This window comes from Lepidochelys olivacea (genome assembly GCF_965140295.1).
Source record: "Lepidochelys olivacea isolate rLepOli2 genome assembly, chromosome: 24".
Taxonomy (NCBI): Eukaryota; Metazoa; Chordata; order Testudines; family Cheloniidae; genus Lepidochelys; species Lepidochelys olivacea.
The window spans coordinates 10,343,673-10,369,612 of NC_140434.1; the positions used below are offsets into that span (position 1 = coordinate 10,343,673).

General features: G+C 52.6%; 1 protein-coding gene across 1 annotated transcript; it reads right to left on the bottom strand.

The window, feature by feature from the left end:
* Window positions 1-2,788: 2,788 nt before the first annotated feature.
* LOC311512409 (Fc receptor-like protein 3) lies at window positions 2,789-24,739 on the bottom strand (the record flags this gene model as incomplete). The annotated part of the gene is made up of 13 exons (XM_084613623.1): window positions 2,789-3,285; window positions 3,398-3,429; window positions 6,205-6,273; window positions 7,103-7,200; window positions 9,817-9,844; window positions 10,275-10,379; window positions 11,364-11,666; window positions 12,060-12,347; window positions 14,011-14,298; window positions 15,572-15,856; window positions 21,679-21,945; window positions 23,343-23,600; window positions 24,586-24,739. The coding sequence occupies 13 exons, from the start codon at window positions 24,737-24,739 to the stop codon at window positions 3,154-3,156; spliced, it is 2,307 nt and encodes a 768-aa protein (XP_084469749.1). The 3' UTR covers window positions 2,789-3,153.
* Between the last annotated feature and the right edge of the window lie 1,201 nt (window positions 24,740-25,940).

Consider the following 25,940-nt stretch of genomic DNA (forward strand, 5'->3'; position numbering starts at 1 on the left):
GATTTGGTTTTGGTGAGTAGTGAGGACCTCATAGAAGAAATGGTTGTAGGGGACAATCTTGTTCAAGTGATCACGAGCTAATTCAGTTCAAACTGAATGGAAGGATTAACAAAAATAAATCTGCAACTAGGATTTTTGATTTCAAAAGGGCTGACTTTCAAAAATTAAGGAAATTAGTTAGGGAAGTGGATTGGACTGAAGAATTTATGGATCTAAAGGCAGAGGAGGCCTGGGATTACCTTAAATCAAAGCTGCAGAAGCTATCGGAAGCCTGCATCCCAAGAAAGGGGAAAAAATTCATAGGCAGGAGTTGTAAACCAAGCTGGATGAGCAAGCATCTAAGAGAGGTGATTAAGAAAAAGCAGAAAGCCTACAAGGAGTGGAAGATGGGAAGGATCAGCAAGGAAAGCTACCTTATTGAGGTCAGAATATGTAGGGATAAAGTGAGAAAGGCTAAAAGTCAAGTAGAGTTGGACCTTGCAAAGGGAATTAAAACCAATAGTAAAAGGTTCTATAGCCATATAAATAAGAAGAAAACAAAGAAAGAAGAAGTGGGACCGCTAAACACTGAGGATGGAGTGGAGGTCAAGGATAATCTAGGCATGGCCCAATATCTAAACAAATACTTTGCCTCAGTCTTTAATAAGGCTAAAGAGGATCTTAGGGATAATGGTAGCATGACAAATGGGAATGAGGATATGGAGGTAGATATTACCATATCTGAGGTAGAAGCGAAACTCAAACAGCTTACTGGGACTAAATCGGGGGGCCCAGATAATCTTCATCCAAGAATATTAAAGGAATTGGCACTTGAAATTGCAAGCCCATTAGCAAGAATTTTTAATGAATCTGTAAACTCAGGGGTTGTACCGTATGACTGGAGAATTGCTAACATGGTTCCTATTTTTAAGAAGGGAAAAAAAAGTGATCTGGGAAACTACAGGCCTGCTAGTTTGACATCTGTAGTATGCAAGGTCTTGGAAAAAAATTTTAAGGAGAAAGTAGTTAAGGACATTGAAGTCAATGGTAAATGGGACAAAATACAACATGGTTTTACAAAAGGTATATGGTGCCAAACCAACCTGATCTCCTTCTTTGAGAAAGTAACAGATTTTTTAGACAAAGGAAACGCAGTGGGTCTAGTTTACCTAGATTTCAGTAAGGCGTTTGATATGGTGCCACATGAGGAATTATTAGTTAAATTGGAAAAGATGGGGATCAATATGAAAATTGAAAGGTGGATAAGGAATTGGTTAACAGGGAGACTACAGCGGGTCACACTGAAAGGTGAACTGTCAGGCTGGAGGGAGGTTACCAGTGGAGTTCCTCAGGGATCAGTTTTGGGACCAATCTTACTTAATCTTTTTATTACTGACCTCAGCACAAAAAGTGGGAACGTGCTAATAAAGTTTGCGGGAGGTATTGCCAATTTGGAGAGAGACCGGGATATCCTACAGGAAGATTTGGATGACCTTGTAAACTGGAGTAATAGTAATAGGATGAAATTTAATAGTGAGAAGTGAAAGGTCATGCATTTAGGGATTAATAACAAGAATTTTAGTTATAAGCTGGGGACGCATCAATTAGAAGTAACGGAGGAGGAGAAGGACCTTGGAGTATTGGTTGATCACAGGATGACTATGAGCCGCCAATGTGATATGGCCATGAAAAAAGCTAATGCGGTCTTGGGATGCATCAGGCGAGATATTTCCAGTAGAGATAAGGAGGTTTTAGCACTGGTGAGATCTCATCTGGAATACTGTGTGCAGTTCTGGTCTCCTATGTTTAAGAAGGATGAATTCAAACTGGAACAGGTACAGAGAAGGGCTACTAGGATGATCCGAGGATGGAAAACCTGTCTTATGAAAGGAGACTCAAGGAGCTTGGCTTGTTTAACTTAACTAAAAGAAGGTTGAGGGGAGATATGATTGCTCTCTGTAAATATATCAGAGGGATAAATACCGGCGAGGGAGAGGAATTATTTAAGCTCAGTACCAATGTGGACACAAGAACAAATGGATATAAACTGGTCATTGGGAAGTTTAGACTTGAAATTAGACGAAGGTTTCTAACCATCAGAGGAGTGAAGTTCTGGAACAGCCTTCCAAGGGAAGCAGTGGGGGCAAAAGACCTATCTGGCTTCAAGATTAAACTCTATAAGTTTATGGAGGAGATGGTATGATGGGATAACATGATTTTGGCAATTAACTGATCTTTGAATATTCATGGTAAATAGGCCCAATGGCCTGTGATGGGATGTTAGATGGGGTGGGATCTGAGTTACTACAGAGAATTCTTTCCTGGGTATTTGGATGGTGAATCTTGCCCATATGCTCAGGGTTTAGCTGATTGCCATATTTGGGGTTGGGAAGGAATTTTCCTCCAGGGCAGATTGGAAGAGGCTTTTTCACCTTCCTCTGCAGCATGGGGCACGGGTCACTTGCCCGAGGATTCTCTGCTCCTTGAAGTCTTTATAGCCAAGCTGGATGGAAAATCTCTCTCTCAGCTACAGGTTCCTGCAGTCCCCTAGTGAACAGACTTGCTCCCTGGGTATTACACTGACCCTGCTCTCTCCAGGATCAAGCCATGGATGAGTTTCTATTCAGCATGTCCTTGCGCAGGGTCATGCCTGGCTGGGAAGCACTGAGCTAGGCGAGCAGGACAGGCAGAGGGCACTTCCTGCGGGTCAGTCCCTGGGGACAAGGGTTGTACATAAAGCCATTTTAATGAAAGACTCTCAAAGACAAACCATGTAGCAAATGCAACCTTTATTGGCAGCAGGGCGGACTAGCCCAATTGTCACAAGTCCCACTGGGTCAGATCCTCCATGCACAACAGCCAAGCTGGCAACCCCCTGGGATGGATACCTGAGAGGCACAGACCCATCATAGGAATTAACAGAGATCAGGGCTGCTGCCCGGGCCCCTCAGCAAATCATCTGGTCGCGACGCCTCACTAGGCAGCAGCAGCACTAGGCAGACCCAGAGCATTTTCCTCCTTCTCTGCTCTGGCTTGTCAGTCCCAATGCAGAGGGCATCAGCCAGGGACAAGCTTCATTCCATGCCCTACATGCCAAGCAGGGGAGTGAAGGGTCAACGAGGCAGTCAGGCTCCCCGAGGCTGGGCCAGGGGATGGGCTGGGGTCTCTTGCAGGTCACAGGTGGGGAACATTTTCATAAATGTCATTGGCGGGTAGGGATCCCCCTTCTGGAGACCTCACTCCTGCGGCTGACTCCCAGGTGGGCTTGGGGTCCGCAAGCACAGAGTAGCTGACATAGTATTCCTCCTGGAAAGGGCACATGGACAGTGAGTGAGGTGACAGAGGCAGACAAAGGCCAGAGAGAGCAGCAGGGAGGGAGCAGCAGAACAGGGGGCGGGGGTGGTGGTGTTGCACTTACCTTGTCCCTTGACAGAATTCCCTTGGGTTTATCTGCAAGAGGAACAGGAGGGGATCAGGACTAGGCATTAACTTTCACCCCTTGAGCCCCCATCACCAGCAGTCCAGCCCCTCAGTGACCAGCCCCAGCTGTGGGATGGGTGTGAGACACAAAACTGAGGTGCTCGGGATCCCAGGACTCTGCCCCCTGGCACTGGCCAGATCCCAGCCTGGGGAGTTACATCCACCAACATAAATGCTAAGCAGGGTGAACCTGTTCAAGATGTCAGAGCCGTGCACTGCCAGCCCACCACCTGCTTCTGGAACCAAGTTCTGAGCAAGCCTTTGAAGGGTCTCTAAAGCCGAGATCACTTTTCCCATTCTTCCCATCCATCCAGTGGTTCACAGTCATGCTGGAAGGGCATAATGAGTGGGATCCCACAGGGATCAGTTCTGGGTCTGGTTCTGTTCCATATCTTCATAAATGATTTAGATAATGGCATAGAGACTACTCTTATAAAGTTTGCAGATGATACCAAGCTGGGAGGGGTTGCAAGTGCTTTGGGGGATAGGATTAAACTTCAGACTGATCTGGACAAACTGGAGAAATGGTCTGAAGTAAATAGGATGAAATTCAATAAGGACAAATGCAAAGTACTCCACTTAGGAAAGAACAATCAGTTGCACACACACAAAATGGGAAATGACTGCCTAGGAAGGAGTGCTGCAGAAAGGGATCTGGGGGTCATAGTGGACCACAAGCTAAATATGAGTCAATAGTGTAAAGCTGTTGCAAAAAAAAGCAAACATCCTTCTGGGATGTATTAGCAGGAATGTTGTAAGCAAGACACGAGAAGTAATTCTTCCACTCTACTCCGCGATGATTAGGCCTCAACTGGAGTATTGTGTCCAGTTCTGGGCACCACATTTCAGGAAAGATGTGGACAAATTGGAGAAAGTCCAGAGAAGGGCAACAAAAATGATTAAAGGTCTAGAAAACATGACCTATGAGGGAAGATTGAAAAAACTGGGTTTGTTTAGTCTGGAAAAGAGAAGACTGAGAGGGGACATGAGAACAGTTTTCAAGTATGTAAAAGGTTGTCACAGGAGGAGGGAGAAAAATTGTTTTTCTTAAGCTCTGAGGACAGAACAAGAAGTAATGAGCTTAAATTGCAGCAAGGGAGGTTTAGGTTGGACATTAGGAAAAACTTCCAAATTGTCAGGATGGTTAAGCACTGGAATAAATTGCCCCGGGAGATTGTGGAATCTCCACTATTGGAGATTTTTAAGAGCAGGTTAGACAAACACCTGTCAAGGACGGTCTAGATAATACTTAGTCCTGCCATGAGTGCCCGGGACTCAACTAGATGACCTCTCAAGGTCCCTTCCAGCCCTATGATTCTATTCCTCATGTTTGCGTTTGCCTCGGTGCTTCTGGATTCTGATGGGAAATGGAGACACAGGAGCCAAAACGCCAAAGGAAACACCACTCCCACAGTATTCCAGGCCTGAGCCGGATGCCAGGAGAGCCAGAAACCTCAGGAGAAATTTCCACCCAACAGATTCAGAAAAGCATCCCAATTCCAGCCCGTGAGATTCACCCAGCTCAGTATTTCCTGCTGGTTTAAAGGGACATGTTCAACTTGCAAATCACATTTATCTGCTGGTTTTGTAGTTATGACATTATGAGTAACACCTGAGATGACTGAAACTGTAAGAAGTTAGTGTAGAGAAAGTACTTTTTTCCATTTTTTGTGTTTATTTTATCATTTGACAGTGTGATACTCTGGCTACATGGGCTGTGTCCCCCCTACTAATGCCTCCTCCACACAGAGGACAAGAGCCTACTACTGCTACCAGCTTATGGACTTACTCTTTTAGGTCAAATGATAGAGGCCCATGCTTTTACTGCTAAAAGTCTCAGGTTCAAACTACACTGATGAGCCATGACTGGGGTTACTCAAACAGTAATTTCCTTGAACAATCAGTCAAGCACAGAAGAAAATGACTAACTAAGCAGACCCCCTTTAACATCCACAGGGGAGCACAGAATCCCTCTTCCTTTCGACTCGGGATGCACTGTTTAAAGGGGGCTCTCCCCCAAAACAGAATTGTTTGAAATTAGTCAATTTAAAAAAATTCAAGTTGACAGCGTCCCTTTAAGTGACTCGGATGTGGTATTCCCCGGCTTCCTGTCTTTCACTGTCCTGCCCTGTCGCTGTGCCATTTACACAGCTAGCACTACTCCCAAGGGGATGGATTTAGGGTAGGTGGAGAGAAGTGATCTGTACGGGTGAAATACACCCTGTGTTGCCTTTTAGGTTGTAAATGTGACTTGGGGTGCCCAAGCCGTGTGTGGAGGGAATTCCTCCCTCAAGGAACACATCCCTGCTGATCATCTGCTGTGTTCATTCTGCCCCTGTACACACACAGACAGAAGTCAGTGGCACAATCTAGACAACCAGATTCCAGGATTGTTTCTGTGTCACTCTGAAGCCTCGAGTGTCTGTTGAGTCAGAGTGAGGCCATGGAAACAGCTACAAGCAGGAGCAAGAGCTCTTTGTTCTTCAGGATTTCACCAGGGTCAAATCACTGCAAATCACAGTCTGTTACTGTCCATTTTTCAGTTCTCAGCCACTTCAGGCTTTTTACACTTTACGAATTACACCTGTATACCTGCATGGGCTTTCACCTGGGACCAGTTAATTGGCCTGCAGAGTCGCAGAGCAAGTGAGTGAAACGTTAGCTGCATCTGCCTGTCTCATCCCTTACATCTCTATTAAATCCTTTGTTGCCTCTTGAGGCAAGACACCGTCTTGTTCCACTCACCCACACTTCTTTTCTTGATGTTGACAACTGTATACTCCACATCTCCACTCTCCGGCTCCAGGGGACACACTGTGAAAACAAAGCCACATCTCACGTATGCCTTGCACCCCTAGAGCAAGCGCCTGCGCTAGGCACCATCTGCCCTTCCTGCAGCTGCTATAGTGGGCCTGCTGCCCACTCCCGGAGGGCATCCCAGCAGCACGCCGACTTGCCACATTTCATTGGGATCCGACCAGGCTACAGCCACCTGGTGCCAGGTTGGAGCCAGCTCCCTGAAATGGTGCAAACTGTCTTCCCACCACAGCCCCATGCCAGGGATTGTGGGATAGGTACTCAGTGGGCGTTGCGATTGAAAGGATGGCATTAGTGGGGACGTGCAACGGCTCAGCATGACCCAGCATGGACACACTGAGCTGTTTGCACCCAAACGGGCTCAATTCCAAGGGGTCGGCTCAGTTCTCTGGCGCTGAGGGTTCTCAGCCAGGGACGCGCTCATTGCTCACTGGATTGCGGGGCAGGGTCCCAGCTGGGAGGGATCGGGGCTCCGAGGGGCCCAGTATGGAAATGGAGACCCCAGCCTGGGGAAGGCAGAGAATGCTGCTCTAGTGCAGACGAGGCCAACAAGGCCCTGGTATTAACCACACACTGGTATTAACCGTGGCTCCCTCGGAACAGCGGCCGGGGTCACAGAGCCATGTCTGACCAGTGCCTCCCAGCGGGGCCACAGGCTGTGTGGGACAACGGCAGAGATAGCTGCACAGCCATAGTACCAGGGCAGCTCTCCACAGCCTTGGCACCCCGTGCCCACGCCTCGGGGCAGGGGCACCGCCTCCTCTCTCTGGTGTCGGCCACAAGTAGGCCTCCAGCAGCATCATGTCTCCGGATTATTGCCCCTTACCATTGCCATAAGATGGCTCCTCAGCATGGAGGCCCAAGCTCCCCAGTGGAGGAAGCCCCTGGCCAGGGGGTTCATGCTGGGCTGGGAGCCGTGTGTCCCTGGGTATAGGAAGACACAGTGAACACAGTGGAACAGGGCAGACATAGACCAGAGAGAGGAAGAGACGGCACGAGATGGAGAAGGCACGAAAACGTAGAGGGCCAGAGCTCGTACACACCGAGGGCAAGGCCAGGGCTTGAGTGTAATGAGAATGCAGCCCTGAACATTTCCAGGGGAAGAGGGGGAGGGGAGAGGGGTCCTGCGACTTTTGGATCCTGGGCCCTCCCCATCCTATCACTAAATGTGACTGTTGTATGAATCTAGTATCAGAAATGCACCTGGCCCTCTGTGGCCACCCCATTCCTGACAGGCAAAAACCCTGAATAAGCCCTGCCAACTGAGCCATGCCCTCTTCGTAGAATCATAGAATCACAGAATATTAGGACTGGAAGAGACCTCAGGAGGTCATCTGGTCCAATCCCCTGCTCAAAGCAGGACCAACGCCAACTAACTTTGTAGAACCACATCCTTAATAAAGGCCTATTGGCGTTCTTGGCTCCTCCCCTGCTGGGATTCTGTGCTGTAACCCCTTTTTTCTGGGACGGGGTCCTCTCCTGAGTGCCACAGGATTCTGGGGATGGATGAACAGACATCAGCCTGCTGGCCTCTGCTCAGCCAGAGGTGCAGATTGTCTCAGAACAGGCAGAGAAGAGCTGTTTCCAAGCAATATGCTCCTGTGGAAACAGATATTTTGACTCCAAGACATAATCATAGAATCATAGAAGATCAGGGTTGGAAGAGACCTAAGGAGGTCATCCAGTCCAACCCCCTGCTCAAAGCAGGACCAACCCCAACTAAATCATCCCAGCCTGGGCTTTGTCAAGCCAAGCCTTAAAAACTCTAAGAATCGAGATTCCACCACCTTCCTAGGCAATCTGCCAGACCACATGTTGTTGCTGCCCACCCTGTGACGAAGGTTACCGCTGGAAGCTGAGAACAGTGGAGAGGCTAGGAAAATCCAAGGAGCCAGCTTCAGTAATGAAAACCTGGTTCTTACATCGCATAACAAGCAGGCGGTGAGTGTGCTGTCTCCAACCGCTGAACAAGTGGGGACCCAAATATTCAGGAGCAATCTGTCACTTTGATGCCTCCCCTTTTGCCTCAAGGTGAGTCAAGTTGGGTACAAAAATATCATAGAATCAGAAATGTCAGGCTGAAGGGACCTTGAGAGGTCAACTACAGTCCACCACCCTGAGGCAGGACTAAGGAAACTAGACCATCCCTGGTAAGTGCTTGTCCAACCTGTTCTTAAACCTCCCAGAGTTTAACTCCCCTTAGAGATAGAAAAGTTGTCCTCGTATCGAAGCCAAATTTCTCTTGCTGCAGATTAAGTCCATTACATCTTGTTCTGCCTTCAGTGGCCATGGAGAACAATTGACCACTGTCCTCTTTATAACAGCCCTTAACATATATGAAGACTGATCTTTTTGGTCTTCTTTTTTCAAGCCTATACATGCCTAGTTTTTCTAACCTTTCCTCATAGGCCAGGTTTCTTGCTGTCCTCTGAACTCTCTCAATTTATCCATATCTTTCTTAAAGAATGGCACTCAAAATTGGACCCAGTACTTCAGCTGAGGCCTCACCAGTGCTGAGTAAAGTGGGACAGTTACCTCACGTGTTTTGCATGCAACACTCCTGTTAATACCTCCCAGAATGAGATTTGCCATTTTTGCAAGGCATCACACTGTTGACACATTTAATTTGTGATCCTCTACAACCCCCAGATGCTTTTCAGGAGTTCTACTGCCTAGCAAGTTATTCCCCAGCCCTGGAGCACCCACTGAGTCGGTGCCTATGTTGGCCAAGATGGTCAGGGGTGCAACCCTATGCTCTGGATGTCCCTAGCTTCTGACTGTCAGAAGCTGGGACTGGACGATAGGGGGTGGATCACTCAATAACTGCCCTGTTCTATTCATTCCTTCTGGGGCACCTGGCATTGGCCACTGTTGGAAGACAGGATATTGGGCTAGATGGGCCATTGGTCTGACCCAGTATGACTGTTCTTATGTTCTATTGCTTCCCCCCATCAACTAGGCCAATAACTCTTTCAAAGAAGGAAATTAGGTTGGTATGGCATGACTTGTTCTTGACAAATCCACATTGGCTATTACTTATTATCCTTTTGTCTTCTAAGTTCTTACAGATTGGTTGTTTAATCATTTGTTCCAGTATCTTTCCAGGTATCGAAGTTAGGCTGATAGGTTTATAATTCCCCGGGTCCTCTTTGCTCCCTCTTTTAAAGGTAGGTGCCATGTTTGCCTTTCTCTGCTTCCCTATCCCTTGTGTGTCCTTCTGCACCAGCACAGTGTGGCTGTAAAACGCTGCTGCTCTGATGTGATGGCACTTTACACCCACATTGCACTGGGATCAGTGACCCACAAGGTGCAAGGCAACGGAGAATCGGGCCCCAAAACTTTCAGGTGGACGTGCTATATAGAGTCAGGTCCAGAGAGCCCACATAAAAAGGAGGGGAAGCAGCCTGGAGAGCCAAGAGCTGAAACCAATGGGTCACTTAATAATTAAATCATGACCCATTTAAATCAAAGCAACACTGAACCCATCCTTTCCCCTGCCCCAAACCCCAACATGCTTCACCCCGTCTGTGCCTGACTCACCTCTCCGGGGCATTGAAAACCATTCCTTCTGCAAAGCAAGTGAGAAAAAGGTGCATTAATCTCTCCAGACGTGTCACCTTGGCCATCAGGTCTGGGTCACTCTCAGGGGGAGTGAATGCAAGGCAGGGGGCATGGGTAATTCATTACAGGAGACAAGACACCAAATGTGACGGAAGGGATCAGCCTTTTCCCATTCAGGAGCCTCCTGGGCTAAAGCTGTGGGATGGGTTTGGCAAAAGGCCTAAATTACAGCAGAGCAAGCGTGGGGACAAAGGTCTAGAATTCATGGTGTGAATTTGGCAGGAAGATGGAATCCGCCCTGGCTCTGACCATTTCAAGCTCCCTTTCCCAGGGAGCGGCTGCATGGCCGAGACTCCCAGAGAAACTCAGAAACGGTTGTGAGTTTCCGAGCACCCGATGGATTGTGATAGCCGCACGCTGTGGAAGGAGCCACATACCTGCTTTCTTCCAGCACTTGAAGTAGAACACCAGAGCCGCAGCGACACCCATCAGGAACAGGAAGGAGACAGTCACAGGCACAGCCACCCGGGGGCTTGCGTGCTCTGGAGAAGACAAAGGGAACATGCCCAGATAAACACAGTGCTCCTGGAGAAGAGACTTCCTGACAGAAACCAACTGAGCCTTTTGAAGCACACCTCTGCCAGTGACCACAGGGCGCAGGGCCCAGTCCAATGGGTCAGGCCTCAGACCGGGAGCCAGGCACTTGAGTTCTCTTCAATTCTGCCTCTGATTCACTGTGCGGCCTTGGGCAGGTCCTGGCCCCATTCTGTGCCTCAGTTTCCCCATCTATATAAATCATAGATTTCAAAGCCAGATGGGGCCTCTGTGATCAAGTCTGACTTCCTATACAGCACAGGCCCTTGAACCCCCAAAATAATTCCCATTTGAACTAGAGCATGGGGCCAGTGACCATGATCTGCTCTTTGGGAACTAGCAATGAGAAGCTCTGTTCTGGTCGCTATTGTAAGGATCATCAGAGAGAACAGGGCCACCACCAACAATCAGAGCCCTTCCATTTCTGGGTAAGGACTAAGGTGCAGGAGGCTCAGATTTTAATCTCTGCCTCTGTAGCTTTGGTTCTGGGTCAGATCCAAACCCAGCTTCCTTCCATTCCAGTGCAGCTGGAATCTCATGGGAACAGCTGATCTTGTGAGAGCTCTGCAGCCTGTGTCTAAGTCTGCACGAGGCGAGCCCATCTGGTTTTGGTGTCATTGTGATGGCCACCATCTTGGCCGACACACCAGGCATTGGACTGGGAACCTCCAGAGCTGAGAGCAGAAGCTGCTACACCTTGAGCCGAGCCTCTCTAGCAGGAGCTGTACTGGACCCAGCTCCTCTGTGGACCAGGCCCAGAGGGGACACGTAACACACACTGACCAGGGGGTTCCCCCTGGACATCCCATCCTGACGGGCAGCCCCGACGGGGTCTGGAATCTGAATTACAAACCTGAACGTGAACTGGACCTGAGTCTAGATCCCAGCCTGGCCTCTCTCTCCCCTGTCCCTGAGCCACATTTTACAGGTACCTTTCACGGCGATGGCCAGGATCTCGCTGGGGGCCTGGAAGACTCTCTGGGGGCTGAGCTGGTTGCTGGCAATGCACTGGTAATTCCCTCCATGGCCCAGCTGTATAGACCCAAAATGCAGCGTGTTCCCCACGGCCGTGGGCAGGCCAAGCCCCGAGACTGCAGCCAGCTCCTCAGCGTTGTGAAGCCACTTGAACAGGGGGGCGGTGCCGGACTCCACCGAGCAGCTGAGATTCAGGCTTTCTCCAGCCATGACCTCTGGCCCCATGCGATCCGCGGTGATGGTGGCCCCGGACACGGGCACTGCAAGCACAAGGGAGACGGCCTGAGAGCAAGGCTGGGGGGTGGAGAGATGCTCCGTCACAGACACACCAGAAAGGGGTAACCCAGGCTGGGCCACACAGCAGAGAACAGGCTCCAGAGATAGTGGTGTCTGGACCTTGTCAACCCAAGGGGGCTCCCTTACCACAATGTGAGGATCGAGAGCAGAGTCCCGCAGCCCAGCAAGCGGCCCATCCTGCCCACCACACAGAAGCACCAGGGCAGCACTGAGGAACCCCTACGTGTGGGAGGCAGGATGCTGCCATGTCCCGCTCCCCACAGTCACCACCGCAGCTCGTCCCACCATCACCCTGGTCTACAGGCAGAGATCCCGCCCTCCCACCCCCCCAGAGAGCTCATGTGGAGCCAGCGTACCGAGCACAGAGAGGTGGAAGGAGGCGCTGCGCTGGGGGCCACTGGCCATGCCATTATCAGCCTCGCAGAAGTAGGTCCCAGAATCCCGCTCAGACGTCACATTCAGAGCGAGGGATCCCGGCCCTTGGGAACTGACCGTCCTGTTCCCCAGAGCAGCCCCCTCGTGATGAAACTGATAGACAATGGGGGCCGAGCCGCGGGGTGACTCGCACCGGATCTCCACCACGTCCCCGATGGCGGCCCAGGCACTGGCCGCGCTGACGGTCAGGTGAGGCAGGGACACTGGAACTGACAGAGAATCGGGGCAGGTCAGGACTCAGCCTGTACCTCAGGTTGCTGAGAGGAGGGGCGGGGAATTCACTAGGATTAGGAGCTCTCTGGGCGAGAGCATCTCCTGGCTCTGTGTCTGTGTAGTGCCCAGCGCCGTGGGCCGGGGACCTGGCTGGGCTTCTTGGCACTGCCCTGTACAGATATCAGGTCATTCGAAGGGAAGGACCATCGTGTTCTGAGGACCTGGCACTTCGGCCCATTTACCCCTCGTGTCACTGAGGCAGCAGGCTGCTCTAGGGTTGCCAACTTTCTAATCACACAAAACCAAACACCCAAGCCCTGCCCCTTCCCTGAGGCCCGCCCCCCGCCCCTTCCCTGAGGTTCTGCCCCCCACTCACTACATCCCCCCTCCCTCACTGGCTCGCTATCCCCCACCCTCACTGGTTGGGGTGCAGAGGGACGTGAGGGCTCTATCTGGGGGTGTGGGCTCTGGGCTGGGGCTGGGGCTGAGGGGTTCAGGGTGTGGGAGGGGGCTGCAGGTTGAGGCAGGGGGTTGGGGTGCAGAGGGAAGTGAGAGCTCCATATGGGGGTGCAGGCTCTGGGGTGGGGCCGGAGATGAGGGGCTTGGGGTGCAGGAGGGGACTCCAAGCTGGGGGTTGGGGCAGAGGGATTCAGAGTGTGGAGGAGGTCAGGGCTGTGGGCTAGGGGTGCAGGCTCTGGGGTGGGGCTGGAATGAGGGGTTTGGGATGCAGGGGGGGGGCTCCGGGTTTGATGGGGGCTCAGGGCTGGGGCAGGGGGTTGGGGTGTGGGGCTGGGGCACAGGCTTCCCTCCGGTAGCTCCCAGTCAGCGGCGCTGCTGGGCGGGGCTAAGGCAGGCTTCCTGCCTGTCCTGATTCTGCGCTGTGCCCAGGAAGCAGCCAGTTCCCAGGCGGAGGTGTGGCAAGTGGCTCTGCACGCTGCTCTCACCCCAGGCACTGCCCCCACATCTCCCATTGGCTGCAGGTTCCCGCGGGAGTGCAGAGCCAGTGCTCAGGGCAGGGACAGCGCGCAGAGCCCGGTGCCCCTCCCGCCTAGGAGCCGGACCTGCTGGCAGGGGCGAAACGCGGAAGCCCAGCCAGGCCCAGCCACCTCCCCAGCCAGCTGCGATCCCACTGGGCACAAGCGTACCCCACACCCACCAGCTTGGCGCTCTGGCCCCTCTAGTGGTGTCTGGGCCACGCCTAGTGGTGGCTGAGCCTGCTACAGCCGTGGCTGCGGAGCTGGGGCTTTCACCTCAGGCAGGAGAGGCTTGCACATTTAGAGCCCAATCCCCAGTTCTCCCGGTTGCCAGCAGCCCACCCGAGGGCGCAGTGTAACATGCCCCATCTCTGCAGGGTGGGGAGGCTGGAAGTCGGCAGAGGTACCCCCCTGGGTCCGTGTGACGGGCCTCTCTGCCCTGTGGGGGAGTTTGACAAAAGTATTTCAACCAGCTCCATTCACAACCTCGTGCGGAGGCCACATCCCTCCCTAGGGCTTCCAGCTGCTACAGCCATGGGCCTCGCCCCTCTCAGCAGGCCCAAGCCAGCAACAGTATCCCCCCAATGCCCCTCTGCTGACCTTATGCCTAAGGAGAGTCTTTCATGCTCACCCAGGCAGGGGTAAAGCCCCTGTCACCCCATCACTCAGCTGGGACCTGGCTCACCCTTCACAGCAACTTTCACCCCTGGGCTTGGTGCTGGGGCATTGCCGTTGGAGGCCACGCAGTAATACTCCCCCGTGTCGGTCTCCGTGGCTGCAGGGATCTCATAGACCAGCCTCTGTGAGACCTGAGTCTCTGTCCTCAGAGCCTGACTGGAGCCCTTCCGGTGCCAGGAGAAGGTGATTGGCCCTGTGCCCAGAGACACAGAGCAGTTCAGCACCAGCCGCTCCCCTTCCATCACCTGCCCCCCGAGGGGCTGGACCTCCATGGAAACTCGGGACACTGGGATTCCTGTGGGAGAGGGGGACAAAGGAGGGCAGGACGTGCTGCGGTGACCCAAGGGATGAGCTCGGTGCCATCTGGACAGATCAGCACTTCTGCCCCCAGGTAAGGATGGGGGTCCTGTGTGTAGAGCATTGATTTGGGGAGGGGACAGAATGCAGGGCCCAGGCCCACAACACTATGGGTCATGGGCCCACATGAAGTGTGTGGTAAATCTGCTCAGGTTTGCAAAGGCTAGTGTATATATTGCAAATGTTAGTGCAAAGGCTCGTCTTGAGCAGTGAAAGACAGTATATTCCTGAGGTACAAGGCTGGGAGCTGGGGGGATTTGGCTGGTGCCTTACTCTGTGTGATTCATGAGTGGCTCTGGGAGCATTCATGCAATCTAGTTGGGTGCGAGGCTCCACATGTTGTTGTGCTGAGTGATCACAGCACCTGAAGGGGTTTGCTGCTTGTCACTAGCAAAGCATTGTGAGAGACAGCCTAGGCTGGAGAGTTAGGGGGCTCAGTGGTCCCACAGTTCCAGGCTGCACCCTGGGGATCCCGTCACAGTCAGAACCTGCAGCTGGGGGATAATCTGCCCTCATAGCAGGACCCAGCCTGGTCGCTGATAGTCAAATCATCTTGAGCCCTGACACATGAGGGTTAATCTGCCTGCCAAAAACATGCCCAGATCCACTTTGCACCGTCAGTCAGTCTAGGCTCTGCCGTGATCCTGCTCTCACTGTGGCAAGGGGAGTTTTTCCATTGACTCCAATGGGAGAAAAACCAGGCTCTTTATCTGGGTCAGTCCCTCCTATCCCCTCAACTGGGTCAAAGTAGCAAATTAGAACAATCTAAGACAATGTCAACTGGCCTCTCTCCCTGAGGTCTCCAAACCGTTGCTTTGGCATCAAGTTCTCTGCCAAGATTTCATTGTATCCAGGGCCAGATTCTCACACGAGCTCAGCCCCCAGCATCCCCCACCCTGGTCGGGTTCTCCCACGAGCTGACGTGCTGTGCTCTTTTGGCCCTACGCGAGCAGAGCTGATTCAACTCCAGCCGCCGTTCCTGTGTCCTGAAGTCTGAAGCTCTATTTTGCATCATGGAATTTATCAGGGTCTTCCCTGCACCTCATATTTCAGCCTGCAAATGCCACTGGACTGTGGCAGGGGCAGGTTGGCCCCATGTGGGCTCAGAAGCCACAGAAAGCTCGGCATAGATTCCATGTAGTTTTCTTTCCATCCCAGATAGGTGGGAACCTTCAGAACCTGACCCCACCATCCCTGCCCCAGACACTCACGTTTAACAGCAATCTTTAACTTGGGACTCCATTTCCATACACTTGAGGTCACCGTCCGCACCACACAATGGTAATATCCTGAGTCCTGTAGCCCTGCCACTGGGATGTGGTAGTCAATGGAGCTCCTAGATCCTCCCAAGTCCCTGCTGTCTTTGTAGAAGAATCTCTGAAGCAATGTGTCCGATTTCTGGGGGTTGAGCTCTGTGACACACCTCAGGGTCACCGGGCTTCCTTCTATGGGGTCACCTGAGCCTGCTGCCCTCAGCACCGGAGACGAAAACAACTCTAGAAGCAGATCAAACTTGGTCACCAGCAGTGTTCAACGCCAGAGCCCAGGGTAGGCTTTGGAAACTACTGCATTTCAGACCGACAGACAGGGATCTACCCCCTGCCCATCCCTAAAATCTCCCATCACAATGAACCTGTTTCCCTGTGAGAGAACATTTCACTCTCATTTGGAGTCCTGATCCCCTGTAGCAGCCCGTCATTGACTTCCTGTTGGTTTTTAAAGCCTCTCACCACATCAGAACAGGCCTCCTTGGAGGGACCTTCTCCTGCTTTATCTCCCATCGTGGCAGCTGGGAGCTCCAGAGATGGAACTGCTGATCCTGCAATGCTGGGCCAGGGGAGGTAGGGCCAGGACTCTGTGCAGATGGATGGGGAAGTCATGCCAGAGCAGGACCCCGGGCTGTTCTCTCTCCCTGTCAGCTCTCTGAGATTTGCGGGGGCTGGTTGTTTGTTGTGGTCTAAGGCTGGTTTCAGAGGTGGGGAGGGCAGGATTTCTGAGCCCACTTTAATAAATAACGTTGTTTGCGTTTGAATGCATGTTTTGTTCTTTGTCTTCTGAGGCCCCCCTGAGGGAGGAAGGTAGCAGGTGCCAGATGATCATTTGTGAGGAGCGGGAGGGAGAGCTCAGTGGTTTGAGCATTGACCTGCTAAACCCAGGGTTGTGAGTTCAATCCTTGAGGGGACCATTTAGGGATCTGGGGCAAAAATTGGGGATTGGTCCTGCTTTCAGCTGTGGGTTGGACTAGATGACCTCCAGAGGTTCCTTCCAACCCTGAGATTCTATGAGGTCATTATTAGGTATTGTCTTTCATTGTAGGTTTATCTAACCCCACTTGCTTTGCTCTGTGTAGACATACAGATATTAAAATATTTCTCAAACATACATTGTTAGCAGCTATGGCTCTTGCTCCTTCTTTGCAGAGGTGGATTAGGGGTTTGTGGGGCCCTGGACCAGAGCAAGTGGACTGGGCAAGCCTCATCTGGAGTACTGTGTCCAGTTTTGGGCCCCACACAACAAGAAGGATGTGGATAAATTGGAGAGAGTCCAGCGAAGGGCAACAAAAATGATTAGGGGTCTAGAACACATGACTTATGAGGAGAGGCTGAGGGAACTGGGATTGTTTAGCCTGCAGAAGAGAAAAATGAGGGGGGATTTGATAGCTGCTTTCAACTACCTGAAAGGGGTTTCCAAAGAGGATGGCTCTAGACTGTTCTCAATGGTAGCAGATGACAGAACAAGGAGTAATGGTCTCAAGTTGCAGTGGGAGTGGTTTAGATTGGATATTAGGAAAAACTTTTTCACTAAGAGGGTGGTGAAACACTGGAGTGCGTTACCTAGGGAGGTGGTAGAATCTCCTTCCTTAGAGGTTTTTAAGGTCAGGCTTGACAAAGCCCTGGCTGGGATGATTTAACTGGGAATTGGTCCTGCTTCGAGCAGGGGGTTGGACTAGATGACCTTCAGGGGTCCCTTCCAACCCTGATATTCTATGATTTTATGATTCTAAGTGGGGGCCCCTCCCCACCACTTCTGCCTGAAGTCACACTCCACCCCCACTCACCCCCCGGCACTCATGCTGGGGAGTGGGGTCGGGGCGTAGGGGCTTCCCCTGCTCCCCAGCAGGAGCACTGGTCGAGTGGGGGGAGCGGGTCAGGGCATGGACGCACCCATTTTTCCAGGGGCCCCCCAATTGGCCCAGGCCCCTGAGCATGGGTCCCATTGGCCCAGTGGCTAATCTGCCACTGATTCTCTGCCCTTCTGTCTGCAGCAAGTAAGATTGTCACCACTCACCCTTATGCATATTCCAAACCCTTAGCTTCCCCTCAGAGCTAAAGCCAATGAGAGTCAGTAGTCCCATCCCAACAGGTGGGACATCTTGTCTGGGGGGCATTAATTAGGCTAAAGTTAAAATACTCAGCTCCCAGGAAAGGAAGCTCTGCAATATGATAAGGAATCTTCCAACTAAACCAAAGACTCCCATCATTCACTTGTGGCTGACTCCCATCTCTTTCAGTCTAGCTAAGGAAACCCCCTGCCAGGCGACTGACAGGAATAACTACTCCTTTTCTCATGCAGAGTGCCCTCTGTCTCCTATGTGTGAACCAAGGGCCAAGAAGGAGTATGGAAGCTGTGGGAGTTAAATCAACTAGAGCCAACTGACTGGGAGACCTGGAAAACTGAAGGTCAAATGGGATAAACCCCCTGTTTCCCCAAGAAATCCAAACTACCCTGCCTTCACCTCCAGCCCCACTGCACGTTTGTTTGCCTGATTTATCTCTGGGTGAATAATCTGTCTTGTTCCTCTGATACAATGTCTCATATTCAGCAGTCTCTCGTTGGAGTCTGTTGCTTCTGATGAAGTGAGCTGTAGCTCACAAAAGCTTATGCTCAAATATATTTGTTGGTCTCTAAGGTGCCACAAGTACTCCTTTTCTTTTTGCGAATACAGACTAAAGCTCATGCTCAAATAAATTGGTTAGTCTCTAAGGTGCCACAAGTCCTCCTTTTCTTTTTGCGAATACAGACTAACACGGCTGTTACTCTGATCTCTGAAACCTGTCATATCCAATGATAATCCCTGGAAGATGTGACTTGGAAGGTATTAGATACAATCAAAGAATGTCTGACCCATGTCCATTGATTTAGAGGACTATAAGAGGTTGTTCATTTCCTTTCTAATGGGTTGCTGCGCTCTAGAAGTGACAACTATTGTATAGCACAAGCAAGAGACAGGAATGTTAAGAGGTATAAGCACATAAAAGTGAGGAGCCCAGTCCATCGTCCAGGCTAATACTGAAATACAATCCATGGAATAAATGAAACCTTCTGACTAACAGGAGCATCGAAGAGACAAGGTGGGGGAGGTAATATCTCTTATTGCCTCAACTTCTGTTTTTGAGAGAGACAAGCTTTCATGCTTACAATTCAGCGCACTGAATTCCCCAATAACAACTATGTGGGTGAAATGAGACAATCACACCACCAGGGGTGGGGAACCTTTTTTCCCTCTGGGGCCACTGACCCACAGAAAAACTCAGTTGTGGGCCACACACAGCCCCGCGGGGGAGCACAGAGGCTTGGGGCTTCCCGTAGGCTCCAGGGTGGGGCTAGAAATGAGGGATTCAGGGTGTGGGAAGGGGCTCCGGGCTGAGGCAAGGGGTTGGGGTGCAGGAGTGGGTGAGGGCTCCGGCTGGGGGTGCGGGCTCTGAGGTGGGGCTGGGAATGAGGGGTTTGGAGTGCAGGAGTGGGCTTAGGGCTGGGGTAGGGGTTTGGGGTATGGGAGGAGGTTCGAGGTGCTGGCTCCAGGAGGGAGTTTGGGTGCCGGAGGGGGCTCAGGGCGGGGGCAGGGAGTTCGGGCTGCGGGCTCAGGCCATGCGGCACTTACCTCAAGTGGCTCCCAGCCGGTGGTTCAGTGGGGCTCCAGGAAGCAGATGGCCTGTCCGGTCTGTAGGCAGAGGCACGGCCAGGCGGCTGCCCCCACAGCTCCATTGGCTGCAGTTCCCGGCCAAAGGGAGTTGCAGAACCAGCGCTGAGGGCAGGGGCAGCACACGGAGCTTCCCTGATCACCCCTTTGCCTTGGGGCCACAGGGACATGGTGGCTGCTTCCAGGAGCTTGCCACAGGCCAGAGACTTGCCACAAGCCAGATGAAATTAAGCAGTGGGCCAGATCCAGCCCACGGGCTGTAGGTTCCCCACCCCTGCACTACGCTCTCAAATGAACTCACACAGAAACATGACAGAAGACAAAAAAGCCCTATCACCTGTGGGTGAACACGTTTCACAGAACGATCACTGCATATCTGACCTCTCAGTCCTTGTCCCCAAAGGAAACCTGCACAACACCTTCAAAAGATGAGCCTGGAAACTTCAATTCAGAACTTTGCTAGACACTAAAAATCATGGACTGATAGAGACACTGGATTTATGGCTTATTACAAGAATCTACAACACCCTAACCTCCCCCCTACAGTTTCCTCCCCCTATGACAGAAGGGATGTTAACTGGCCACTTCCCCTTGAATGGTCCCTTGAAATGTGTTAATTCCTGATGCTAAACAATCTGTCCCACCTTATATTTAGCTGTGACACTTTCGGTACCTTTCCCAGACCTGGCGAAGAGCTCTGTGTGGTTCGAAAGCTTGTCTTTCTCACCAAGAGAAATTTGTCCAATAAAAGCAACTATTTCACCGCACTCCTTGTCTCTCTAATATCCTGGAGGGACCAACAAGGCTCCACTGCATAGGAGCATCCAAGAAATTTGTCATGTCCCAACACCATCTGCTGGATACTGATGGAAGCAGCTGAAAAATGGAGAGCTGAAATCTGAGTGCCTGTTTACCAGGGCCAGATAAAAATAAGAGGGGCTATACTCTGTGAGCACATGTGGACCTCAGAGCTTTGCTAAACCCCCATGTGGGAAAGACTCTCTCCCCTCTCCCACACATCATGGTCACAGCATGAAGCAGAGTTGACTGAACCTAACAATAAACTGCTGAATCCAGAAGTGTGACCGGACGCCCAGACCAGCTGGGTGGAAAGGACTCTCCCCTATGTCAGGGTTACCGGGGTCAGGAGAAGTGGTGAGATTTCATTTCAAATATGTGTTTCTCCTGCTATTCTTGAATATGACAAACTGCAGATTAGCTGGTTGAGTCTGCGTTCTTTAGTGAGCCCTCACTAACTAATGCCATGTGCAGGGGTCTCTGACCTAAGCCCAGGCAAACTGGCCTAAGAGAGATTTAAAACAATACCTTTACGCAATCACTTTTGGTATTTTAAATTTGTGCCTTTCACACCAAACTATTTAACTAGCAGGGCCACACGCTGAGCCTTATAAGTGCCTTCGAGACAAGCGTACCCTTCCCCCTTGGAGAAATCCTGGAAGTGTGAGAAATGTATCAGAGGGACTAAAGAACTGATGAATGTAAATAAATGTCATAAGAAATTTTGGTGATCTGTGCTCTTCCTCGGTACACCTGCTGAGCCTCAATGCTAGTCTATGACAGTTGTAAGAGTGTATTGGTGTGTTCAGTGCATGCCTAGAACACTGGTTGTGTGTACACTTGACTGGTGCCGTGTTAATGGTAGACTGGTGTGGTCCGGAGTGAATTAATAAACTGTTGATTGGTTAAGAATAACCAAGTGACCTGTTCTGAGAAATACTGGCCCAGGTAAAAGCTGACCTGAAAAGAACCTAGCATTACAATGAGTAAGCTAAGCGCTCATGGGACTCTGTAGAAGGGGTTATCCTGTTTAGGTTCCATTCCAATACTGGCTACAGCTCTTATCACATTGGCAAATCGAGTCTGTTAGTTCTCAGCTTTAAAATCAAACCGGCACCTTGGCACGTTCCTAAAATGGATCCATTTTACGCTGACGCCCGTCCCTGCCTGCTGCGCTGTAATGCTCCTGTTCCTACAGCTAGAGATAAAGGGCCCAATTCTGACCTCACTTACCCCTGGGGACGTCAGTTGTAGCAGCCAGTGCAGCTACGTCAATGTCAAAGCAAGGGGAGACCAGATTTTGGACTAAAGTCACTTGGCCAAATTATGATTCTCCTAATGGCAGCTAGGTAAAGGCAAAGCCTTCCCCGCCAAGGAAGCTGGGGCAGGATGTCCACTGCTTATTGTATGAAGAAAGAGGTGCCGGACTCAAGCAATAGTGACGGGGTCCTCTGCACCACATGACCTCGCACACACCATACGTGCGAGGTCACACCTTGCACCACTGACAGAAGATGCACCAGGCTCAGCTCTGAGTATGTCCTGTGTGCTGAGACTGCCCCCTCTCTGCCCAGCCCCCCACTCACAAAAATTCCTCACCTTGGACAGAAATAGACACCACAGGAGAAATTTTTTCAGAAATCATGAATATAGTTTTCACTGATCCTGTGCAGTGATATTTGCCACTGTCACTTGTCCTTGCTTGTTTGATGGACAGCTCTGAGTTCACATAGGGTGGAGTAATGTATGCTTCATTTCTGTAATATTTTATCCCAGATACCTCTGCTCCCTTCCATCCGTAGCACCTCAGGTGCAGCGGGTCCCCTTCGAACACAGCATAGTAAGGGGCCTGGAGAATCAGCCACTCTGAAAGAGAGACACCGAGAGCCAATGGCGGGTTACTGCATGGCCCAACAGGGCCCGTGCCCAGGGGCCCCAGCCAATTTGGGGCCCGAAGAAAAATCTCCCCCTGCCATGGCCATGGGGCTGGAGGAGCTCTTGCTGCCCGCCGTGGCCCCAAGGCACAGAACTTCTCCAGTCTCGGGGCTGCAGGGTGGGGGGGAAATGAGGGGTGGACGGAGGGGTGGAAAGGAGCAAGCAGGGGGAGGCGCCATGGGGGAAGGGTGGAATGGGACAGGGCCATGGGCGGAATGGGTGGGGGCTGCAGGGGGAAGGGACAAAGCTGGGCTGGGTGTGGAATGGGGGCAGGGCCATGGCAGAAGGGGCTGGGCCACGGCTCCAGCACCGGGCTCCTCCCGCGACTTGCTCCAGCCCAGGGCTCCAGGAGACCTTAATCCGCCTCTGCTGAGAGCAGGAGCTCCAGGAGATCATGGCACCAGGGAACTCAGTGCGCTCAGTTCTGCAGGCTGTGGGCTGCAAGTCACACTCACCCTTTGCAGGGAGGGAGAAAGAGAGTCAGGCAAAAAAGTTCCCCAGGCCGCAGGTAAAAGTGAACCACAAGAAAATCCTTTCTAGCCAAGAGAAAGACAGACATTAAGTTGCCCTGGTAAGGAGGGGCAGGCGTGCCAAACAACCGCAAGAGGGGTGAGTCCAGGCTGAGCGAGGGGGAGGCAGGAGACAGGGTCAGGGCTCTGGAGAGAGAGCTCGGGAGGGAAACAGCATCAGAGGAGGTGGGATAGCAGCTCCCAGAGGGGGAAGGAGGGGGCTGTGCCCGCTGGCCTGCAGCGTGGAATTTGGGAGCAAACCCAGATTCTATTGACTGATCCCCCACCACAGCCCAAGCCAGGAGCAGCCTCCCCAGGCTGCAGGGATGGGAGCATGCCTGCCCCACTGCTGCTCTGGCTCCAGTGAGCTGGGGGCAGGTGCCCCAAGGCCTTTCTCCTGCAGCCAGGGGGCCTCCACGTAGGGTGTGACCACCCGTCCCTTATTTTAAGGAACACCCCTTGACCATTTGAAATATTAAATTGAAGCTTACGACAATTGCACTGTATTCCAGAGGGCAGGAGAAATGTACACGTGGGAGAACAACATGCTCTGCTAAGGGAAATGGTGTTTTCTTAAATTGTCCCTTATTTTTCATGTAGTTTTCCCTAATTTCCATCCAATAAAAGTGGCCACCTGACCTGCAGGCTAGATCCCTGCCAGACCCCGAGTGGAGCTGTGGGCAGGTAGCTGGCAGCATCTCCCTCCACTCACTGCTTCAGGAGCTGGGTTTGCCCCACTGCAGAGTGGGCAGCAGCTCCACAGTGCCCCACAGGTCAGAGCAGAGCAGAAAGGCTTCGACCTGCTGTTACGTGACTCACTTTCAGAAATGGTCAGCAGAACGGGGTCGCTTTGCCCGGAGCCAGGAGCCTTGCACTGGTATCTACCTGCATCACTCATCTTTGTCTTTTCAATTCTGAAGCTATTTTTTACTGTGTTTCTGAATGGCTTCTTGTTGTGATACCATGCGAAATTCCGTCCAGGAGAGTGGGATGTGCTGCACGTCAGAGTAACGCTCTGCCCTGTAAACACTGTGCTCCATGGAGGGTTAAGGGTCAGCGTGGCCTTTTGTGCAGTCGCTGTAGGGCCGGCAGAGAGGGAGGAGACAACAGGACAGAGCTGCCCTCAGGGTAAAGGAGGAGATGAGCCCCATGGCCTCAGCACGGGAGGCTGGAGCCAGGGAACTGCGCAGGGGTACGCTCTAGGCTGGGATTGCCAAAGGGGTTAGGCACCTGACTGCCTGGGCAGTGCCCCTGGTTATCAAGTATTGTTTAGCACTGGGGAGAGGGCGATGTTACGGTAATGCCACATGGCATCCAAGTCCTGTTTAGCATTAGGGGGTACTGGGATAATGTCCCAGTGGCGCTCCCTTGGTACCCAGGAACTGTCTAGTACTAGGGGCAGTAGGATAGTGTCATAGCAGCACCCCCAGTAGCCAGGTATTGTCAGGTACTGTGGAGCAGTGGGGTAATGTCACAGCAGCCCCCCATACCCAGGCAGTGTCTGGTGATAGGGGGCAGTGGGGTAATGTCACAGCAGACCCCGTAGCCGGGTACTGTCTGGTGATACGGGGCAGTGGGGTAATGTCACGGCAGACCCCATAGCCGGGTACTGACTGGTGATAGGGGGCAGTGGGGTAATGTCACAGCAGACCCCATAGCCGGGTACTGTCTGGTGATAGGGGGCAGTGGGATAATGTCACGGCAGACCCCGTAGCCGGGTACTGTCTGGTGACAGGGGGCAGTGGGGTAATGTCACGGCAGACCCCGTAGCCGGGTACTGTCTGGTGATAGGGGGCAGTGGGGTAATGTCACGGCAGACCCCGTAGCCGGGTACTGTCTGGTGATAGGGGGCAGTGGGATAATGTCACGGCAGACCCCGTAGCCGGGTACTGTCTGGTGATAGGGGGCAGTGGGGTAATGTCACGGCAGACCCCGTAGCCGGGTACTGTCTGGTGATAGGGGGCGGTGGGGTAATGTCACGGCAGACCCCGTAGCCGGGTACTGTCTGGTGATAGGGGGCGGTGGGGTAATGTCCCGGCAGACCCCGTAGCCGGGTACTGACTGGTGATAGGGGGCGGTGGGGTAACGTCACGGCAGACCCCGTAGCCGGGTACTGACTGGTGATAGGGGGCGGTGGGGTAACGTCCCAGCAGACCCTGTAGCCGGGTACTGTCTGGTGATAGAGGGCGGTGGGGTAATGTCACAGCAGACCCCATAGCCGGGTACTGGCTGGTGACAGGGGGCAGTGGGGTAATGTCACAGCAGACCCCGTAGCCGGGTACTGTCAGGTGATAGGGGGCAGTGGGGTAATGTCACAGCAGACCCCATAGCCGGGTACTGTCTGGTGATAGGGGGCAGTGGGATAATGTCACGGCAGACCCCGTAGCCGGGTACTGTCTGGTGATAGGGGGCAGTGGGGTAATGTCACGGCAGACCCCGTAGCCGGGTACTGTCTGGTGATAGGGGGCAGTGGGGTAATGTCACGGCAGACCCCGTAGCCGGGTACTGTCTGGTGATAGGGGGCAGTGGGATAATGTCACGGCAGACCCCGTAGCCGGGTACTGTCTGGTGATAGGGGGCAGTGGGGTAATGTCACGGCAGACCCCGTAGCCGGGTACTGTCTGGTGATAGGGGGCGGTGGGGTAATGTCACGGCAGACCCCGTAGCCGGGTACTGTCTGGTGATAGGGGGCGGTGGGGTAATGTCCCGGCAGACCCCGTAGCCGGGTACTGACTGGTGATAGGGGGCAGTGGGGTAATGTCACGGCAGACCCCGTAGCCGGGTACTGACTGGTGATAGGGGGCGGTGGGGTAACGTCCCAGCAGACCCTGTAGCCGGGTACTGTCTGGTGATAGAGGGCGGTGGGGTAATGTCACAGCAGACCCCATAGCCGGGTACTGGCTGGTGACAGGGGGCAGTGGGGTAATGTCACAGCAGACCCCGTAGCCGGGTACTGTCAGGTGATAGAAGGCAGTGGGGTAATGTCACGGCAGACCCCGTAGCCGGGTACTGTCTGGTGATAGAGGGCAGTGGGGTAATGTCACAGCAGACCCCGTAGCCGGGTACTGTCTGGTGATAGGGGGCAGTGGGGTAATGTCACAGCAGACCCCGTAGCCGGGTACTGTCTGGTGATAGGGGGCGGTGGGGTAATGTCACGGCAGACCCCGTAGCCGGGTACTGTCTGGTGATAGAGGGCGGTGGGATAATGTCCCGGCAGACCCCGTAGCCGGGTACTGTCTGGTGATAGAGGGCAGTGGGATAATGTCCCGGCAGACCCCGTAGCCGGGTACTGTCTGGTGATAGAGGGCAGTGGGATAATGTCCGAGCAGACCCCGTAGCCGGGTACTGTCTGGTGATAGAGGGCAGTTGGGTAATGTCACAGCAGACCCCGTAGCCGGGTACTGTCTGGTGATAGAG